We start from the raw sequence: 22,529 nt of genomic DNA, 5'->3' as shown, positions 1-22,529 counted from the left end.
GTGGCTGATCTCTTTTCTACAAGATCGCTCCTTTCACGTTTTCTCTCACAACTCTAAATCAAACTCTGTAGCCTTGACATCTGGAGTACCGCAGGGCTCGACAATCTAAGAAGACTCCCCTGTGACCTAAATTTCTTTCAAACGTAAGACATCCATTTCAACATGGGCTAAACAGCAGTAAGTTACGAAAAAAAGTGTTTGTAAAGATTAACCTTGTTTATTTCATTTCTTTGTTTTATAAAAAATGGTATTACTTTTTTGCTTTTTTTAATTATAAATCAATATTTTAGACATATACAGACAATATAACATAATGATTATATAACTTGCCAAGCAATGTTTAATTCAGTAACCCCTGTAAAAAACAAAGCAACATTCAATAATACTACCTTACATGCAGACCACCTACTGTACACCTCAGACAGGGAGGTCGAGCCCTTTCATACAAGGGTCCCGCCCTCTGGAATTCAATACCTACCAATCTCAGACTAAATCCTAACCTCCTTGCATTTAGGAAATGCCTGAAGACCTATCTATTCTCTATTCAGTAACCTTGGCATTCTTCTACAGACACATGGCTCTTGGCTCCACCAGCGGATAAAACAAAGCGCGGAGATATCTCCTCGGAGATCGAATTCCTGCGCTATATAAGAACCAAAAATAAATAAATAAATACCACATTCAAAAATACAGATATCTGGAAGTAGGGAGACAAAATATTGCACAGTCTCAGCGACCAATTAAAGTGACTCCATGTAGCAGGATCTGAGCAGCATTGGTCGACGCGCGTTTCGGTGGATGTCAAGAATGGTAACACCACCTCCCTCAGGCCTTTAGCCAGAAATCAGACCAATAAGACCACACCCAGGGGATACTAATATGTTAATGTCAGCAGACAGACCATTAACAATTTCTGTCTTTTATATCTTCTAGTTGATTTAACACGTACTGTAAAACTAGAAACCTCTTATGTGCTGTGCTTTGAAAAATATATACAATAAATTGTATCAGCAGGGTAGGATTTCCATATGAAACAGGCTTTATCAATCAGTGAGTCCCAATTTAATCGTTTTATGCCGGTCTGCTGTGTCAAAATTTAATTTCTAGTGTTACGTTATCGTCATGATCTGTGCCCACTGGCTCGTGATGTAGAGGCACAGAAGCGCCTATGAATCAGCAGCAAAGCAACCGGGCAGAAATTCCAGTGAGTCCGCAGGGCTCAATCCTGAGTCTTCTGCCTTTTAATCTTTATGTTCACCCCTTGGCAGACATTGCGGAAAATTTTGGGTTGCCCATCTTTTCGTACGTAGACGATACATAGATTATATTTTCTCTGTCACCTGCTCAAAATCAGGAGCCTTCATTACTTCAGCTTTGTCTGCAGAACACTTCCTTGTGGATGTCCAGAAATGCTTTAAGGCTGTACAGTTCCAAGACTGAGGTCCTCATCGTGGGGAACAATCCTGAGCTCTGGGGAGCCAGACATTGGCCTGCCTCTTAGGGCCTCTACCGGCACTGGTCCCTAAGGTTAAGAATTTGGGTTTTACCATTGACAGTAAGCTTTCTCTTGTAGCCCAAGTGTCACCTCTGCTTGCTTTGTGGTCCTCAAGTTGCTAAAGAAAATCATTTGGCTAATCCCACCAGCTGTCCAGAGAACTGCCTTGGCAATCTCCAGACTTGATTATGGTAATATACTGGACAAAGCCTCTGTCCGATGTCTTCAGCTCATACAAAATGCGGCAGCCCGCTTGCTTTTTCAGTTGCCTCAGCATGCTTCTGTTTCCCCTCTGCTTCATCAACTCGTCTGGCTCAAAGTTAGCAAACGCATTGAGTTGAAGGCCCTTTGCTACATGTTTCGAGTTCAGCTTGGCTTGGCCCCCTTGTACATACGAAATCTTGCCAAGCCTTATCAACCCTCTCACAAACTGAGATCGGCCAGCCTCTCTCTCCTCAGTTCCCAGAGTGCGTCGGACCCGCATGGGTGGCCGCTCATTCTCCTTCCTGGGACCTAAATTGTGAAATTCCCTTCCGTTGGAACTCAGGACCTGTCGGTCTCTCCTTGCCTTCCAAAAAAAGCTAAAGACCTTTCTTTTTAGTCAGGCCTAATTCCAACCCTCCACAAACCTCACTAGTCCAGTTTTTCAGCGCTTGGAAACCCTGTTGGGTAGCTGTGCGGTCTATCAACCTTTTAAATAAATAAAATAAACAAATAAAATTGAGGACTGAGCCTCCACAGCCATGGGAGGGAAACAGGATTTACTACGCAGCCGTAACAACGCATGCCATTACATCGCATGGCGTTGCAACGAAAAAGGTGTGCAGCAGTGGGTAGAAGGTATTGGATGTACCTCCAACACCTTCCCTACTGTTGCACACACTGGAGTTGGAATAGAAAATTAATCTATTCTAACTTCCAGCGCTCCCCTGACTAAAAGTTGATGTATAAGTTGGCGTTGCAAGGGCATGCAATGTAATGGCATGCGTTTTAACATCACATATTCATTCAAGAGTGCGACGGAGGTACAGACGGTTCGAGAGTTTAACTTTGGAGATTGTTCGCTGTAGGTCTTGTTCAGAAATGGGGGTGAAAGAGGACCACGAGGGAAGTGTCTTGCATGGTAGAATCTCAGTTTCTGGAGGTTCACTGGTGTGTAGTGAGATATGGATGTCTCTGACTTTTCTATCAAAGTAATCCACAAACTTGTTGCAGGTGGCCACTGATGATTTAAGAGCTAAATTGGTGAAGGGGTTTGTAGTTTGGGCTAGGACCTCGAACAAGTACTTTGGTCTCCTCTTTGCAGAATCCATGAGTTCTTAGCTCTAAGGATTCGGTCCTTTTACTGCTTTCGTACTATGAGAAGCTTATTCATACTCAGGTTGCTAATCTCCATTCTTTCTCACACTTTCTGATAAGCTTTCTTTCTTTTGAGAACCAAGGATTGGAGGGTTTTGGTCTAGATAATTCGAACGTCAGGGGTGCAAATCCGTCTATAAGGGATTCCATGCAGGAGTTATATTTGTCGGTGGCCTCATTATTATCAAGGTGGTCTGCAATAGAGATTAGGATAGGAAGGGCCATGATGGCTGTGACTTCTCTGTCAAGGTTGGATGTGTTCCTTAGTCATATTTCCTCTTTCTTGGGTTGCCTGGCAGTTTTGGTATAAGAACCGTAGAGGGAGAATGGGATCTGCATATGGTCAGACTAGTCGTCTGGAATGGGGTAGTATGACTGTAGATTGGGGGTATTCATGATTATCAAGTCAAGGATGGCGCCTTCTTTGGTGAGTGGGTTTAAGGTACTGTTGTTGGCGATCATTGTCTTTGAGAAAGGCTGTAAAGGTGTCCACTAGGCTGTTACCCTCGATTTCTCAGTGGATGTGGAAGTCTCCAAGGAAGATCGTGTTGTCTGCGCAGATCCATTGAGAGGTGAAGAAATCCATATATTCCTCGATGAAGGAATTGATATGACCCATGATCGTAATTCACATTCATTCCCATGTCAAAGAAGTGGATGTCACCATTTCCACTGACATGCATTCGAAAGACTGAAACTGAGTCATTTGGAGGATCTTGCATCTCAGTGAGTTTCTGTTAATTATTATTATTATTGAATTAGTTTTGTAACGTGCGCAGCTACCCAAAAAGTGTTTCCCGGCACCTAGCACACAAATTGCTAGAAAAGGAGCAGTAAAGAACCATTTTCTACTAAAAGAGCCAAGTTTTAAGATTTCTTCGAAAGCTGAAATAGGACGGGTCATTCTTCAAGGACACCGGAAGAGAATTCCAGATTTTGGGGCCAAGACAAGAAAAGGAGCGGCCTCCCATTCTTACAAGTTTAAATCTGGGAATCACGAAGTCTCCGTGGGCTGTAGAGCGCAGGGGACGAGAAGGAATGTAAGGATGGATGAGCTCTTGCAGATACGCTGGTTCCACACCTTGTTTGATTTTAAAGATGTAACACAGGGTTTTAAATTTAATTCTTTGATCAATTCGAAGCCAGTGAAGGTCACGTAATACGGCGAGATGGAAGCCTGTCTAGGAACTTGACAAAGATGACGTACTGCAGAGTTCTGAACAACCTGTAGCTTTCTCAGTACCGTTTGGCAGCTACTGAGATGTGAGGTATCCTTAAATTGCGAAAAGGGTTCACATCATGCACTTCCCTTGTCACACCTAGTGAGAGAAAGGTTAGCTTGAGCCAATCTGTTGGCTCTCTCTGGGGAACTCTGTACAACCACTTTGCTCACTATCATGCAGAGCCAGGCAAATAACTACCACAGGTACAAATTTAAAACGATTTTAAAACAAGAGCATTCCAATGAAATACAATAAAAAAGTATATATAGAACTAAGGGCAAGATGTAGGATCCAAAATACCGGTCGGTAACGGCCGATTTCGGCCGTTACCGACCGGTATTTAAGAATTGGCATGTAGGGGCATATTTTTACAGAATCGGTAAATTTAACGATTCGGTAAATTTACCGATTCTGTAAAATACCGAATCGGTATTTTTACCGATTCGGTAAATCTCAGATGTAGGTGGGACTCTTCTGAGTCCCAAAGGCCCTACAAATTCGGTATTTTACCACCCAATCCAATTGGGTGTTAAAATACCGAATTCAGGTGTGCATGCACATGTGTGCATGCACACCTAGCCATGTGACAGACATTAGGGCATGTCTGTGTGCCACATGGCGCACATGCCTATTTGTGGGGTGCCAGAGGGTGTCAAAGTGACACCCCCTGCACCCTTGCAGAATTCGGTATTTACCGATTCGGTAATTACCGAATCGGTATTTCCCATTGATTCCTATGGGCTTCACAGCCCATAGGAATCAATAGGAAATACCGATTCGGTATTTACTGAATCGGTAAATACCGAATATTAACGATTCAGTATTTCCACATCTGGAAATACCTACATCTCCCCCCTTCATATTTACCGATTCATAAATACAGAATCGGTATAATTCGGTATTTATGAATCGGTAAATACAATTTACCTACATCTAGCCCAAAGTTCTCTGTGAAATAAAGTTTTAGTGTGCAAGTATGTGAAAATGTGGTTCTTTTTAAAAGAGAAAAACACAAAACTACAGTTAAAATTAGCGTTTGACAAGCATTTAGTGAAAAATGTAACTGACACTCAAGGGCTGTGCGCTTGCATCTGTCTACTAAAATAGAGTCAAGGACCATAGAGTGTGGCTAGTATGTCGCTCGAAATGATACCAGCAAGAGGTGTCTGTGCGGCTAGAGAGGTTGAAACTAGTCAGGGGGCGGCCATACCATAGAGTATGGGATCATGCAGAGCCAGGCAAACACCTACCACAGGTACAAATTTAAAACGATTTTAAAACAAGAGCATTCCAATGAAATACAATAAAAAAGTATATATAGAACTAAGTTTTATGTGAAATAAAGTTTTAGTGTGCAAGTATGCCAAAATGCAGTTTTTTAAAAAGAGAAAAACACAAAAATACAGTTAAAATTAGCGTTTGACAACCATTTAGTGAAAAATGTAACTGACACTCAAGGGCTGCCCGCTTGCATCTGTCCACTAAAATAGAGTCAAGAACCATAGAGTGTGTCTAGAAGGTCGCTCGAAATGAGTGCAAGACATCTGCCTAATCAGTCTTCCCAGTCTCTATGTAGAATGGATTAATTGAGAGAAAGTAGAACCTCTATAGATCATGGTTAGATGAGTTGTTGAGCCACGTTTCAGTGAGGATCAGGATATCAAGATCATGGGTTTGTGATTGCAGCCCATATCTCTAGACAGTGTTTGACTGTAGACTGACAATTGTGTAGCTTGCAGTTCTGGGAGAAGCTGTTGACTTTCTGACTAGGCTGTTCAGGGAGAGAGGATGGGATTTGTATCAAGTTAAGAGGGGGTGAGCATACACCGGGATGGTGCATGTTAGTTTGTCTGCAGTCTGATATAATGGTGCAGATCGAGTAGCCCAGTGCAGGAATAGAAGGGGGGGGTGGAACTTGAAGCTGCATAACTCTCTAGGAGATAGGAATGTTCTGAGATGTCTATCAGAAATTGTGTCCGTTTAGGTCTGGGTAGATGGCTGTCTCTCTGTATGTAGGAGGATGTGGGGAGGAGGGTCAATGGGGGGGTAAAGGAAAGAGCAGCAACGGGAGGATAGAGAGATGCTTAGATGGGGAGGCGCTGATGAGAGGATGTTGATTCTTCGAGAAAGGTGCCAGAACAAGGGAAAGGAGCTTGCTGAGCAGTGGCTATTTATGTTTATCAGTTATGGTTGGGGAGAAGTGGGTTGCTGGTTTCTGGTGTTTGAAGAAGATAGGGCAGTTGGTGATGAAGGAAGGGTAGGGTGGGCGAGGCGGGAAGGCATACAGGTCGACTGTGAGGTGGAGAAGAGGGTGGGGAGGGTGACCAGAGGGATAGATACTGGTGTGTGAGAGGTTGAAATGGGCTGTGTGGAAATGATTTGTAGGGGGGTGTTCACGGTCTGGTTTTGGCTGTCAGCAATGGGCTATAGCAAGCATGTCAGACTGCAGCATAGTCCAGGGAGAGAGGGGCTGTCTGGGTGGACCTTAAGGGGTGAAGAGTGGTTGAGGGGTGTTAGGGATTAATGGAGAGGGGGGCATGTTGGATCGTCGGAGGGCTTGAGGGAGAGATAAATAAGGTTGACTGTAGCCAGGATTGTGTCATTGGCTTTGAACATGATTTTCCCATTGTTATAGATAAAGATAGAAAGGTTGCCTGAGAGGCCAAAAGGAGAAGAACATTTGAGTTTGTGACCAAAGGGTATGTTTGTGAGAGAGGAGGATGGGAGAAAATTGCATAGGCACCTGATCCATAGGTCAGTGTTGTTTGTGAAGAGGAGGGGGTCAGTTTTGAGGGCGCCTTTGTGTTTGCAATGATATTGGCCCAGAAGATGGTTTACGGGTGGTCTCTCAGGGTCCTATGTTTCAGGTTTTTCTTTGCGTATTTGGAAAGATTCAGGGGGTATTTTATCTTGAAATCATTAGGTGCTAGGCATGTACAGGTGAAAAGGTGGGGAGCTGGGACAAAAGGGTATCTCTATCATGAGGGTGGTACAAGATAGACGGTAAAAGGAATGATTTAGATAACCATTGCTAGGGTTTGGGTGCACTTACTGGGACCGCACCATGTTTATTCTCTTGTAGGACCAAAATGGGACAGTCAATCGGTAGGCAAGCGGAGAGTAGCCATCACTCCCAGCCTCCCCAGGAAGGATCCCATAATACTTCATTTATAACTTTGCTCCCCCATTTTGGCCAAAGGACGCAGATGCAGGCAGGGATTGCAGTTGGGTGCCCCTTGATAGGTGTAGAAGTATTTGGGCTGCCTCAGCAGTAACTGTAGCCCCCGCCCGCTTCACCAGATGTATTGTTGTAGAGGGGGGCAAAAAGAGGTTAGGCACTCCCTCCAGCCTCCCCAGGAGGGCTCATGCACAGCTGTAATTCTGCTTCCATGTCTTGGGCCCGCACTCCTCACTCCGATCGGGAGCGCACCCGCACCATCCTTCCTCCGATCTGTGGCTGCCCATCTTGGCATCAGGACTGCACCTATTTCACCATGCCAGAGGTGCTCATCCATCGCCACGATGTATTGATAGCATGAAATTGCCATTATTCAGCAAACGAAAATAACAAATGGTGGACGAATGCTGAACAATGCAAACATTCACCCCCAGTCACAGAGATTTAGGTTTAATCCATTGGTCTTTTGCTCACCACACCACCCAGTTTGGACCCAGCCATATGCAAATCAGTTGTGACCCTGTTTCTAATAGGAACAGTCCAGCCCGAACTGCCAAGCCAGGTCCTCCCTGGACCGGAAACAAGCATCCAGGGAGGACTTGGCTTGTCAGTTCGGGCTGGACTGTTCCCATTAGGAAATAGGCCAAGACTGATTTGCATATTGCTGGGTCCAAACCGGGGTAGCATGGTGAGCAAAATAACAGTGGATTAAACCCAGATCTTTGTGGCTGGGGGTGAATGGTTACATTGTTCATCATTTGTTTCTTTTGCTTTTCTCGCTCTAAGTGGGAAGGGTATGCCCAAACATGGGTCCCGTGCTCACTACGGCACTGGATTCAAGCTATCCTGGCTGATGAGGGGTGATGTCCCGAAACCGGTCCCAGGATGCTTGTTTACGGTCCATGGAGGACCTGCCTTGGCAGTTCGGGCTGGACTGTTCCTATTAGGAACAGCGTCAAGATTGATTTGCATATGGCTTGATCCAAACTGGGGTGGCGTGGTAAGCAAAAGAACGATGGATTAAACCCAGATTTTTGTGACTGAGAGGGAATCATTGCATTGTTCAGCATTCCATCCCTCATTTGTTTCTTTTGCTTTTATCGCCCTAAGTGGGAACGGTATGCCCAGATGTGGGTCTGGTGCTCACTGCACCACTGGATTCAAGCTAGCCTGGCTGATGAGGGGTGATGCCCCGAAACCGGTCCCCGGACGCTTGTTTCCAACCCAAGGAGGACCTGGCTTGGCAGTTTGGAATGAACTGTTCCCATTTGGAACAAGGTCAGCCTGATTTGCATATGGCTGGGTCCAAACTGCGGTGGCGCGGTCAGCAAAAGAATGATGGATTAAACCCAGATCTTTGTGACTAGGGGTGAATATTTGCATTGTTCCGTATTCCATCCATCATTTGTTTCTTTTGCTGTTATTCAGCAAGCAGCATGCCGAGGTGTAGGCTCTGGCTGTAGAGCTCCCCTAGTGTAGTGCCATCTTGTCATCCTTGTTGTGTATATTAGAGAAACCGTAGGCCTCTATTTTACATGAGATCTCCACATGTGTATTACGTCATTTGACTCACAAACTTGTTTCTGCCCAGCATGTGAGCTAGGGTTCTAATATTACAAATCAAAGCATAATAGATGCAAAAATCTGATAAAAATATCTTAATGCATAGTTTTTAACCCGGTATGCACACAGAATACTAGCATGTCGTGAACATAGAGCTACTCATAGTCTTGCAACAAGTTGCTCAATGAATCCCCAAACCAGTACATCAGTGCTGAATGATGCAAGTTACAAAAATCCAAATCTGTTGACTCTATTCAGTTAAATATCATGGGTGAATGTAGAAGAGCATCATGTGTCAATTCTATGGTGAGCTCGGATGAGAATACCAGATTTTAGTTTCCTGATGTTAAGAAATAATTACTAGAGCATATTTCTAATAGATAAGATTTTTTTAATATCGCATGTTTCTCCTATATATACGTGCCTTAGGGATTTACTGGATTTATTGCTATGATAGAGAGATATAAATATTCTCCAGACAAAATATCGGCAACGAAACTATTCTGAAGATAAGTGTGTATAGGTAATACTAGGTTCACTATACTTATCATCACATCTAAGTGCCTTGAAGGTATGTATATATCATTAAGGTAAATAGATGTGGAGTTAAGAATAGTGAACACATACTAACCTATTTAGGCTTACCCTCACAACATTCTGGTTGTCGATGTTGTTACCTTAATATGTGTGCTGGTCAATATTGTATCCTTGATATTGTGACATAAAATCTGTAGTAGAGGCCGGGCTGTTCCTAGGGAAGTGCACTCATTGCAGAAGTGGTACACCAGTCTTTTTAGGTCCTACCAGGGCCCCCTAAACATTCAAATTAATTTTAATGCACAACTTATAATGATGAATCCTTGTTCGGAATGACCAGGCGTTAGAAGTTTAGATGCAAGGTTTTCAGGGGGCTGGCTACAGCAAGAATTGAAGACTCATTGGGAGCAGGAGCGGCTCGAGCAGGTAAGAGCGGTGAGACGGGATTGGGGGTGCGGACTCTATATACGATTGCAAGGGAAAATTAAATAAATAATTATTTTTCCAGTCAACCCCACCCTGCCCCACGCTCTTACCCTGGACGGGTCGCTCCTGATTGGGAGGTAGTGCACAACGTGTGGTAAAAGAAGGCAGTAGTACTATCAAAGTGGAACTCACCTCCTCATGATCATTCTTGATTTGTGCAAAAGTATGTTACATTTTTTGTATTTTTCAAAAGTTTTCTTCCGATTGCATGTCTGTTTTGAAAATGTCATAATAGCGTCCTTTTGTAAAACATAGACACCGATTCCTCAATAAGACGCTCAAAGAAGCCCATGTCCAAGGGATAAAGGATTCATGTGATTCTCTCCTCTGTTTTATAGCTTTTCTTCTACAAAGTGGCAGATGTGTGGGTAACAGAATCTTTGTGACCAACAATCTTGAAATGGACTATGAGGAGGCAAAGGTAGCTTGTATGAATGCGGGCGGTTGTATGGCCTCACCAAGGAATGCGGAAGAGAATGCCGCCATCCAGGAAATCGTTGCAATGACAAGGGCATCAGAAGCATTTCTCGGCATAAATGACAAAAAGAAAGAAGGGCTCTTCAAGGACCCAAGTGGAACCAGAATCACCTACACCAACTGGTTGCTGCATGAGCCCAATAATCTGAACAATGAAGACTGTGTGGAAATACTCATCAATGGAAAATGGAAAGACACTAAATGTGAAAGAAATCTATTGGTCATTTGTGAATTCTAAATTCATGTTTTTTATTGTACTTAGCTATTTACCTTCAGGCGATGTAATTATATAATCAAGGCTTGTTATCACGCCAGCATTTTCATCAAAAGGGTGACCCAATCTAAGTCAAAGTACTGCTCATTAGCTACCTAAACAAATTTCTGTCTTGGTGAAAAGCTCAAGAAAGACAGTGAAATTTTGAATACAGCCCATCTTCCCCAACGTAGTAATGACACCCACTGATAGCTGTTCCCAGCATCACAGCCATTTCCTAATTTGCACAAGTGGCTTTAGGTAGGTCTGGGTGGATTTTCAATTACGCCGGAGTAATCGGCGTAATTTAGGTAATTATCGTGTTACTCTTTGATGCAGAAATTCTAATAATAAAATGATCACGCCCAATTGATAATTAAGAGTAATTTGGGGGCTATAAATCGATAGCAAGAGAAAATTTGGTGAGCACAAGCGGTTGCTCATGCTGCTGTTTATCTTCTGTTGCATTTAACGCTATATTCTTGGACACATGGGTACATTTTGCGCTAAGAAACTGAGTGCTGGGAGTAAATTGTTGGAAAATGCTATTCATGTTCTGTTGAATTTAGTGTTATGTTTTAGCACAAAATACACCGTGCGTCTATTTTGGACGCAAGGGGGAATTTTTGCATGTAGAAAATCGAGCTAAATGCAACAGAACATGAATAGTATTTTGCCCCCGTTTACTCACATCATTAACACTTGTTTCTTGGCACAAAATGTTCCAGTGTGTGCTAAAAGCAGAAAGTCTCTTCTCATGAAATTCTGGGCAATCTCGCGGAATTTTGGGATAGTTCCGCATGATTACACTACACAGAATTACAGGAGTTATGTTCAACCCTATTTGCAGGTGGTAGGCACCCACACGCATTCTTAGGGACAACACTCACTTTTCATCATTTAATGCTATTTCTATTTGTATAGCGCACTAATTACCCTTGAGGGTATCCAGGCTCTTTGCTGGTGTGTAGACAGCTGTCTCGCAGGGGAAATTCTTTGAAGCATAAAGTCTTCAGCTTCTTGCGTAACTCAAGAAGCAATGAGGATGTTCTGATGTGATGTGGGAAGGCATTCCATGCTTTGTTGGAGATATACGAGAAGGTGTGACCTCCGGCTTAGTTTTTGTGCATTCGAGGCACATGTGCTAGTGAGAGTTGGCTGGGCAGAGGTACCTGGGAGATTGGTGAAAGTGAATGCATCTGCTGAGGTCGGCGGGCCCTATGTTGTGCAGTGCTTTGTAGGTGTGTATGAGCAGTCTGAACCAAGTGTATTTCTGTGCAGGAACCCCGTGAAGTTCCTTGAGGTGGGGTAATGTTGGTGTGGCAAGGTAGGTTGAGGCTGGGTCTTGCTGCAGTCTTTTGGATGGCTTAGATCCAATTGAGCTGTTTGGTGAATCCTGCGTAGTGTGTTACTGTAGTCAAGTCTGCTGATTATCAAGGCCTGTGTGACTGTTTTTCTAGTGTTCACTGGTAACGATCTGAAGATTTTTTTCCAGCATCCTAAGTATATAGAAGCAGGTAGAGATCACTACATTTACCTGGTATGTCATGTCAAGCTTGTTATCTAGGATGATTCCTAGGTTTCTGGTGTGGGTGGTGGGGGTTAGTGTGGAGCCGAGGTGCACGTGCCTCTAGGTGGAATCTAAGCAGATGTTTTCCTTCTGAAGATCACCACTTCAGTTTTGGTTGAAGAGGTTCTTGGCTACCGACGTGTAGGGTGGGATGCTGACTTTTTGTGCTCTTCTGGTGAGAAAAGAGCAAATTCAATCGAAGAAGGAACCTTGGATGCCTATTTCATGTAGTCTTCTGATCAGGACGAAGTGGGAGATCATGTCATACGGCACTGAGAGGTGGAGCAGGATGAGGACCACTGTATTTCTATGTCTTGGTCTAGGATCATCCTGATGTTGTCTGTTAATACAACAAGGGCAGTCTCAGTGCTGTGATTGGGTATGAAACCTGATTGCATAGTGTCTAGGAGTTAGTGTGTGTTGAGGTAGCAGTGTTTGTTGATGGCTTTCTCCATGACCTTTGCTGGGTGGGAGAGAAGGAAAAGATCAGGCAGTAGTTTCCTTGCCGGTTGGGGTCTCCAGAAGGTTTCCTTAGAAGTACATTGACTACATTGTGGTGGTGATGAAGGTATTCAGGATGCGGGTGAGGACTTTGCTGACTGGGGAAGTACCTATGTTGGTGATGTGGCAGGGGTAAGTCAGTTCCCTGTAATGTATGATTTCCACGATGTTGGCTATTTCTTCTGTGTTTAATGTTTCCCATATCATCAGGGTGTTTCCAATGTTTTTAGCGGATAGACTGGAGTCGAGACAGCAGGGGTTCTGTGGCGGGTCCAAGTTATTGTAGATAGTTATGATGTTGTTGCTGAAAAATTCCAATAGGTTATCCCATAGGTATTGTGAAAGGGTGATGCTGTTTGTGGTGGAAGGTGGTGTGATGAAGTATTCAACAATCGCAAAGATTTATTTAACCCCTTGCATGCTGATGACGGCCCCCAGCTGTCATGCACTACGGCGCTCGTGTGCTGATGACGGCTGGGGGCCGTCATAAACCCGCCCATTTGCGATTCTGCCGCACAGGCACAGAATCACGGTCGCATGGAAGGGGTTAAAGCCATTGGAGATATTATCTAAGCTCTTCGCTAGTACCTTCTTCTTGCTTTCATCTGCTGGTGGGAGGTCTTTGTGCCTCTTTGTAAGTGTTCATGTCAGTTTCTTTGTGGTTTCTTCTGCATTTTATTTCAAGCTGCTTGCATTGTTGTTTGCTTGAGCAGAGTTTCTCAATGACCCAGCTGGTCTGCTTCTGTTTTCTCTTTTGATTCTTCTTGTTCTGCGTTGCCAGGGAATCAGCCCATTCTGTGATACACTCGTCAGACTGGTTGATATTGTTGTTTAGGTCACCTGTGCGGTTGGGCTTTTTCATGTACAAGTTGTGGGTCCAGTTAGATTCTGAGAAGCTGCTCCAGCTGCGTCTGGCCAGGTTGGTGGTAGCAGGTTTTTTTTGTATCAGGGATGTTGATTAGGAGCTGGATGATGGCGTGATCTGTCCAGGTGAGAGGTGTGGTTGTGGTGAAAATGGAGTTGAGGGTGTGTTCAGTGAAGAGTGTGAGTCTGACATGTTGTGTCCATCGAAGGTTCCCTAGGCTATATGCAATAGAGCTGGGATCATTCCTGTCTTCCAGGTGGAAGTTGAGGTCTCCGAGTAGGAGATAGGCTTTTGAGTTAATGGTAATGGGGTGGCAATGAAATTAGTGATGCTGTCCGTGAAGTTAGCTCGTGGTCCAGGTGGTCGGTAAGCCAGGGTTCCATTCAGGGTGTATGTTGCTAAGATTTGCAGTTTGAAATGAAGGTATTTCATGAAGGGGTCTTGTTCTCTGTCTTGGTGGTGTAGTTGAAGGCTCCTTTGAAGATTATTGTTATTTCTCCTCCCATTTTGTGTTGGCAGCCTTGTTTTTGTGATTTTGTATCTTGCTGGGATGGCCAAGGCAATGTCAAGTGCTGACTCAGTGGTCAGTCATATTTCCGTATGGAAGAGGAAGTCTGGGTGTTGTGCAGGATTTCCAAGATTTCTGTGGTATTTTTGCTGAGTGAGCAGGAATTGAGGACCATTCATAATAGTTTATCTTGGGGTGCGTGTTTGCTAGTGGGAGTGGGAGGCATGTTGTGTGTAGGACCAGTTGATTGTTGGTAGTTTTGGCATGGTGGGTTGGTTGTTGCATACAAAGGGACAGTAAGTGCAAGCGATGGATCAGTCTATGTTGTGAGGCAGAAGAGTGGGGATGGGCGTCCCAGTTTGAGTGACCGGAGGAACGCTGCAGAGTAACGTAGTGGGGCAGATCAACAGTGTTTGTGGCGTTGCCATGGTCCAGGCACAGATTGGTGCACACAGGCTTGTCTTTGGCCTGCCCTCAGCATACGTCTTCTGGGCATCTGAGCTGCAGGTCCCAGTAAGTAGAGCCTGGGTGGAGTACAGGGTAAGTGGGTGTGGCTTAACGGTAGTGTGTCAATGAGCAGTGGTGAGGAAAGAAACTGGTAAGGTGCAAGGGGAGGAGAAAGGAGGTGCAGGAGGTGGGAGTGAGGAAATGTAGTGCAGGAAGGGCGAAGCAAGAGATAGCAAAGCATCACAGGACAGTGAAAGGCAAAACATGGAAAAAGGCGAGAAACCAAAGAGTGAAACAGCACACAAGAGCAAAACATGAAAGGCCAAAAGAGCAAAAAGAACAATGAATGAAAAAGGCATAAAAGGCAAGCAAGATAAGTCCAGGGGAGGGTAGGATCTGGTCACCTGCTTAATGGCTGGTCCGTGCTGGGGCCATCAAGTATGTCCTGGGAGGGGAGGAGTACTGAGGTTGGTGGGCGGGGCTTAGGGAAGGCAGGATTGAGTGGACACATGGGAAGGAAAATCTTTTCGGTGGTGGTTCTGTGAACCTTTCAGTGATTTCATATTCAAAATAGAACATTTGTTTTGCAATTAATCAGACTGTGAATCAAAAGCATATACAAGAAATAAAATATTTGTTTTCCTGCTGTGATGTGAAGAGTCTTAGAGCAAAAAAGTGAAAAAGAGCAACAAGTCAAAAAGGCACAAATGGTGAGAGGCCAAAGAGTGTTCAAATACTCATTGGTAGCTCAGTTCACAGTTGCATGAAGAGTTTTAATACTTTAGGAGGGGGACTGCAGTGTGTTGGTTTGTGTCATTCTTGTCTATTTCCTCTTCTGCAGTATTGAGTGGTTCACAACAGCTGCTGTAATATTTTTCTATCTGGCAGGTCGTGACCCTCTAATGAGTCTTCACTCCCATTTAGTAAATCCTAGCTCTTGGTTATTTCACTTTTGGAGAAAGTTCCTAGTTTCAGAAGATTTATTTTGTGTTTTATAACAGTACAGTACGTGACCCAACCCCCGAGGAGACTGGTTCATTTGACAAGAAAAGCAGCATTTAGTTTCTGTTGATAGTTGCAGGTAGTGGGCACGAGCACTCGTTTTCGGGATTGAGACGTATTTTTCATCATCAGACTTTGATCCAGAGCAAAAGACTAAAAGGGCAAAAAAGTGCGAAAGAGGAGAAAGCGGAAGTGACAAGGGGAGAAATCAGACATGAAACAGAATAGAACACTGAAGAGTGAGATAAAGTGACAAGAACTATGGCTGGGATTGAAAGGCTTGAGCTGGAATCAGAATTATACATGTTTGGTATTCCACAGTCCCTGAATCTGACATACTCTCAGTGGGCTACTAAGAAAATCTTTGTACCCTGTACGTATTATATTGTTTATTTTACCAATTAGGCACTAAAGATAGCCACACTACCAGACCGATATGATACTGCAGATATTTTAAAAAGGTATCCACTACCTGCTGTTTACTGTTCACACATTCCAAGAGAGAGACTTTGGGCTGGGCCTATCCTGAAATGTCCTCCTTGAGCCTTGAACCAGTATTCAGATACATTAACAAATCTCTTAAAGCATCAGTTATACAACCAGACTAGTCTACTTAACTTCACGGCACCACAGCACCACTTGGAAGATGCGCAAGGTAGCCCACGGCAGAGAATCATCAAAATGTATTAATTTCATTAGAAGGGATCGCAAAATGCCAATCCAGCTACAGTAGCAAAGTTCCTTGCAACTGCAGTGAATTGTGATCAATTTGACAGCAGACAACTTGTCCAATTGCCCACTCATTTCCCGCCAACCCTTGCGAGGTACACGAAGAGTCAATGCGTTCATTTAATGAGGCTTCTTTCTCCCAGCTGTAGCACTTTGGTATATTTTTATCACTGCCTCAGATGGACCCACATCTATTATGTTTTGTACACCCTCAGTGATAGAAACTGGCATTTCATAAAGAGTCTACATATCGGTGGTGGTTCTGTGAACCTTTCAGGGATTTCATATTCAAAATAGAACATTTGTTTTGCAATTAATCAGACTGTGAATCACAAGCATATACTATCAATAAAATATTTGTTTTCCTGCCGTGATGTTTTGGATTGATTTTTCACGAATATTCTGTTGAGTCCCCATGTTTTCTCTCTGTATCGCTAAAGTATTGCTTTTTTTTAAAGAAAAGTTAATTTTTAAATCCAAATATTAACGCATTCCCTTCGAAGCAAATTTTTTTTGTGTTCATATATCAAAATGTTCACGAATTCTTCGGTTTACTGAGCATATTCAAGCATGGGGCTGTGTACGCTGTCTTGCAATTTAAACAATAATTTTTTTGTTCAAAAAGGTTTTATTAGAGAATCAACGTGACATAAACAATATAGATACCTTGTAACATATCAGCAATAACAGGGAAAAACAAATGAAATGAGTAAACCATACATTGCAAGGGGAAATATCAAATAAATCAAGTAAAAGCAACATCCGCCTTTTTTTAAAGCAAGTTTTGGATTTTGCAACAAGGGGATGAAACAGGAAAGAGGAGACGAGGGATGACTTTAAAAAGGAATAAACATAAATATGCATAAGCTGAATAGTACCTGAAAAACATTAATACAAGAATACATTGAGGACTATAAAGAAAGGTTATCAAATAAAAAAATAGCCCCCTACTAATATATAATTTACTACAGAAGATATATAATGTAGCTTCAGAGAGTTCAAGGTGATTTCAAGTTTTCTAATAATATGCTAGCAGTGGCTGGTTGATGTTTAATACTAGAATCTAAAAAAGATGTAAGATATATCTACAACAAATCACTGTTAACTTTAAAACCATTAGATGACATGCAATCTATGATGAGAACAAATACTCTACCACTAATCCTTGATTGAAGTATTGGAAGAACATTTCCAGTTAGTAAAAATATTTTGAAAAGCAACAGCATGTATTAGGCCTTACAGTTTATTTTGAGAAAATACAGGACTATCATTAACATCAATCAAACCACCAAGATATGTACACAGTCTTAAAGGGATTATGGCTGTGAAAAATTGAATTGATTTGTCACCAGAGCTTATGTCAAAAGGAAAGAGTATGTGAGCACCAGAAAACATATGCATTAAATCGCTATTAGATTTATTACAGGACCAATAATTGCATCTGGTCACTGGGACAAAAAAGTCAGGACAAGGGGTTATATACAACCTGTTATAAACACAGCAAAAAAGATTTTGTGTTCTGTTTGCTGCTCTAGATGTTTTATAGATTTCCCCCCAAAGTTTATTCCAAAACATACTTGACCAAGTGCAACCTAAATCTGCTTCCTAAAGTTGTTATGTTCTGGATTTGTTTCACAGAGAAGTAACTGGGGAAATAAATGTACATATCTGTGAAGCTCTTGGAGTAGAAGTCAAAAGACCCAACAATGTCTGATCAGAAGTAACTGAAGAATTTGTATCTTCTAGGGAAAGAAAGAAATCCAATACTATATTATCAAAAGAGAGAAGCGAGGTTAGGAAGATTTAGGGCAGTTAAAACCTTGCTGAAACTGTGGGAAGGAGATTGATGTGTTATTTTGTAACAAATCAGCAACCCAAATTATATTATATTCTCTCCACGACTTCCAGGGCAATGATTTATTTCCATGTTTGATCAACTTATTATGCCACTAAGGTAAGTGCATAAGGCATCCTGAGAGATTGTGCCAGGACAAGAACAAATATTTGACAAATGGAAAGTATGCTCAAAAGTGGAGATGCTGTCAGTTGAGAAGGGGAGTTAAAAGAGATAACCTCCTTGAAGGACAAGGGAAGAGTAGTGATCGTTCCATTTCAAGCCATAATGGGGAGAAGGAGATGAGCAGGTTTGAAGCCATAAAGTCACCTAATAAAAAAAAGGCCTGGTGATTATGATGGTAGCCCAGAAAGTTCATTCTACCCTCCAGTTTAGATTTTTTGAGTTTTAATAATGATATCAAGGATTACCCAAATTTTGTACCCGCTTCGTGGGCTGGAATTTGTGAAGAACCGGGTCTTTCAGAACCCGGCGGTGTCAGGGACACGCCCCATGTCTTCGGATTCCCCTGTCCTGGCAAACAGAGACACGGAATACTTCTAGGTGGCGTCAGAGATCCAATTTATTAGCTGCAGCTAGTAACAGTAAACCAAGCAATACAACACGGTGAACAACTCAGGAGACTGCTCAATTTTCGTAGAGCAAGACACCACTTTTTATGTCCAATTTGGCTACTTACGAATGCACACCCACTGCGGCAAATTCTGACCAATGAAAATACATTTCTACACATTATTACATTCCAAAAAGCTCACTTTACATCGTACCAACCCACAAGTTAATTATTAGGACTGTCCCAAATTTGATTACCACAAGCCAGACAAACCCATAATTGAAAGCACTACCCATGTAATGAAAAGTCGTAAGGAAAGAAACAATTCAGATGTTGAGTAGGATAAGATATGCGCAAGAAACTAAAAGTTAACGATATCCTGAGCATTGATTACTAATTTCAGACAACGATCAGCTAGAGAAATTGGTTTCATGTAAGGGTCAGTTTAAGGTAACGGGGTCAGCTTCTTGCAGTTCACTCGCAAGTCGAAAAGGCCACGTAAATGCTTACATGAACAACGAGGCCCATGCAACTTCGTTCGTTCGTTTACCCCTATGGCCTACGTGAGGGCAACACAAAATGGCGTCACGAACAACGTAAAACAAAATGGAGTCCGGTCCCAAAAACCACGGAACCTCAGACCCTCCTTTTGCCATTACGTAGGCAATGACCTAAACTCACGTCAATCTGAATCCAGGTCTATATCTATTCTCATCAGGTCATTAACCACTTGGCTGCTATGCGTTTTCCCCCCCGGTGCTGGGATCCTCCATTTTCCATTATTCATGACGAGCTGGGCTCGTCATGAGCATGCGAGGAGGCTACACCATGACGAGCCCAGCTCGTCATGAGCGTGGAAGGGGTTAAGGTGTTGCTGTAACATCATCTTATTATCCTTCGCTTCTCTCGAGACGGTTCTTCTCACACAGATCGTAGCACAAAGGCCACAAATGGCGGGACCACGCAGTATGCGTAAGCAACACGAGAAAAGGATCGCTAAAGCCATACCAAGAAACATCAGAATCCTCCATCCCCATTTGGACAGCAATTCCCAAAACCATCCTATCAACGACCAGTTCCCTTCGTCTACATGTATAAATTCAGCAGACTTATGCAACTTCTGGATGGCTTGGTACACTGTCGGGGCGTTATCTGGTATGAAAACGCAGCAACTAGACCCGATCAATTTACATACTCCAACTCTATCTGCAAGTATAATATCTAAAACAAGGCGGTTCTGTAATGTCATAAGGCGATCCGCTTGAAGCTCAGCTGTAATATTACTAAGGGCACCTGCAGTCTCATTTATAGTGGCCTCAACCACTCTCATAAGCTGACGAATATTCCTACTATTGGCCATAGGACCCCAAAAGGGCAGGAAACCCTTAAAGAAGTCTTCAACTTCTTGTGCGACAGTATCTTTCGCAGTGATAATACCTCTACCATATCTTGTCTTATGGTAGTTGAAAGCAGCTGTGTATGTAGGGGGAAGCAAAAATGCCACATAACATGTGCCTGAAAAATCAGAAGGCAACCATGTATATGCTCTGTCGTAACAAACAAAATACGTGCCTTTAGCTGGCACGAACGGTGGAGATTTCTGGGACGTATAAACATATGTGTGAACACACACACTCTTACCAAGCTGAGCTCTCGGATTCTGACCATTACCTTGCAGACAAAAATGACCTCGGTGAGGTACAATCCAAATAGGAGTAGACCTTGTCTGTTTCTCTTTTTCTGTCAGACTAATACTATATGTCGTCTTGTTCCAACCAACATATGCTTGTACCTCATCTTTAGGGATAGCGTTATACGCATCGATATCTCTAATGATATCTACTATTCCCCGTATCAAGGCATTATTACTCGCATTGTCTTTGACAGAACGTACAGGAGATGCTTCATTCGCATAGATAAACATTGCTTGGAGTGCCCAAACTGACCCATTAGGCGAAAAAGGCTAAACCAAATATGGCATTCCCTTGTCTGAAGTATGTGGCATAAGACCACAAACCCAACAATTTGTGGTATTTTCAACTAGCTGATGCTTATGCAACATCTGAATAAACGAATTGTTCACAAATTCCGATCTTCGTGTCTGTTCATGCTCAGGCAACTTATGAAACTCATGTGAAGAAACAGTAGGAAAAGAAAGAGTAGGTTGGGAGGTAGATGCCATCGGCTGTTGTGTGACATAGAAAATCCAACCCACACAAGCTAACGTAATATTAGAAAGCATTAGAAAACACAATATTAAAAAACATTTGCTACGAATCAGTATACACATTTTTACTTTAGGATCAACTCTCTTAACACCCTTATCAGACTCAAAAGACTCCATCCTCTAACGTGCTGCTCACGGCTATTACCTTCTTCCCTTAAGTGTGCGTCAAGATCGTACTAACGACCCTGAACCACAGACCTTATGTAAATACGCGGCTCACCCCTTAAGGCTGTACCGCGACCCTGCAGCTGAGTCAGGATGGTGACTCGAAAAAGGAAAAAGTAAAAAAGTCTCTTGATCTGACAAGGTGTAACTCATTATATAAAAAAATTAAATCTTTATTTGTCCATATTGACAGTCTTTCTCGGTCTTAGATTGTAGCGCTCTTTACCAGGCACAGTTTGCTCTTGAAAAAGGAGCTCCGGATTCGTAGTGTTGAGTCTCAGATTTAAAGGCACAGCAGCTTGAAGAATGTCATCATCCTCGCGTTCTGACTGAGTCCATGTCAAATGAGCATCACTAAAAGGCACAAATCTAGGAACTCTTTCACATTCAACGTCGGCTATACCATCCCTCACCCACTTGTCATACGGTAAGGGCAAAGGGACCTTCTTACAATGGGTAGCATGTACCCAGTTTTTTTTTTACCAGCTACTCTAACAGCAGTTCTAGTAGAAAGGAGAACCAAGTGAGGTCCAGTCCATCTCGGCTCCAAGTTCTTAGTTTGCTGGAAGTTTTTGGTCAGAACATATTCTCCAGGTTGAATCGTGTAGCCTGGCTGCAGTAGCTGTCGGCAAACTGTCATAGACCTGTTGGTGGAGAACACGTAATTTAGCAGTCAAGTCATGTAAGTAATCCACCAACATAGGGTACTCAATCTCGCTGTATTTCTTAGGACGAGGCACACCCCAAACATTCGCTGGATGACCAAAAACAATTTCGTATGGGCTAAGTCCCACACGAGAATGCATTGTCGTCCTTGTTGACAAAAGAGCCAAAGGCAAAGCATCCGGCCATGTAAGACCAGTGCTCGCTTGTACCTTAGCTAATTTCAGCTTCAAGGTACCATTATAGCACTCGACAAGTCCAGCAGACTGGGGGTGATTCGCAGCATGGAATTTCTTAAGTTATTGCATCTCTCCATGTGAATGTAATCTAGCTGTATCACCTCAAACGGATATGTAGGAGGAGCAAAATGACCAGTTGGAGTTGGAGTTCCCTTACCAGGATTATACTTCAGACAAATCATGCAATGCTTCACAACATTCTCAGCACATTTCGGAATTCCAGCATTCTGCCAAACTGGAGCCAACAACTTGCATATTCCTTTCGAACTGATGTGAGCCATTCCATGAGCCATTGTAACCACTGGAAGCACATACGCATCAGGCAACAACCATCCCTGGTGTTCTGACAACTCAACCCAACAACCCGTCGGATCCAACATACCCGTAGTTTCTCTCCACACACTCACTTCTTTTTCTGTAGCTTCAGCCTGAATCATCTTCACACTTTCTATTGTGTCTTCACACATTCCTCCAGCCATAACCCAATCAGCAGGGCCTGCAACATACATACGGCTCAGCATATCTTTCGCCGTTTCCTTCGCAACTTCATCCGCAAACGCATTCCCTCGACCTACATCGTCCACAACTTTCTTATGCGCACTACACTTAACAATTGCAACCTGCTTTGGGAGAG

General features: G+C 43.1%; 1 protein-coding gene across 1 annotated transcript in view; it reads left to right on the top strand.

The window, feature by feature from the left end:
- LOC144752518 (uncharacterized) overlaps nt 1-22,529 on the top strand; it is a 463,484-nt gene that overhangs the window by 161,524 nt on the left and 279,431 nt on the right. The window contains exon 6 of the mRNA XM_078640420.1: nt 10,180-10,545. Coding sequence (XP_078496546.1) covers nt 10,180-10,545 — 366 coding nt within the window. The remainder of the gene's footprint in view (nt 1-10,179; nt 10,546-22,529) is intronic.

This window comes from Lissotriton helveticus, chromosome 5_1 (assembly GCF_964261635.1).
Source record: "Lissotriton helveticus chromosome 5_1, aLisHel1.1, whole genome shotgun sequence".
In the NCBI taxonomy this organism is placed as follows: Eukaryota; Metazoa; Chordata; class Amphibia; order Caudata; family Salamandridae; genus Lissotriton; species Lissotriton helveticus.
This window is presented reverse-complemented; position numbering and strand designations above follow the sequence as displayed.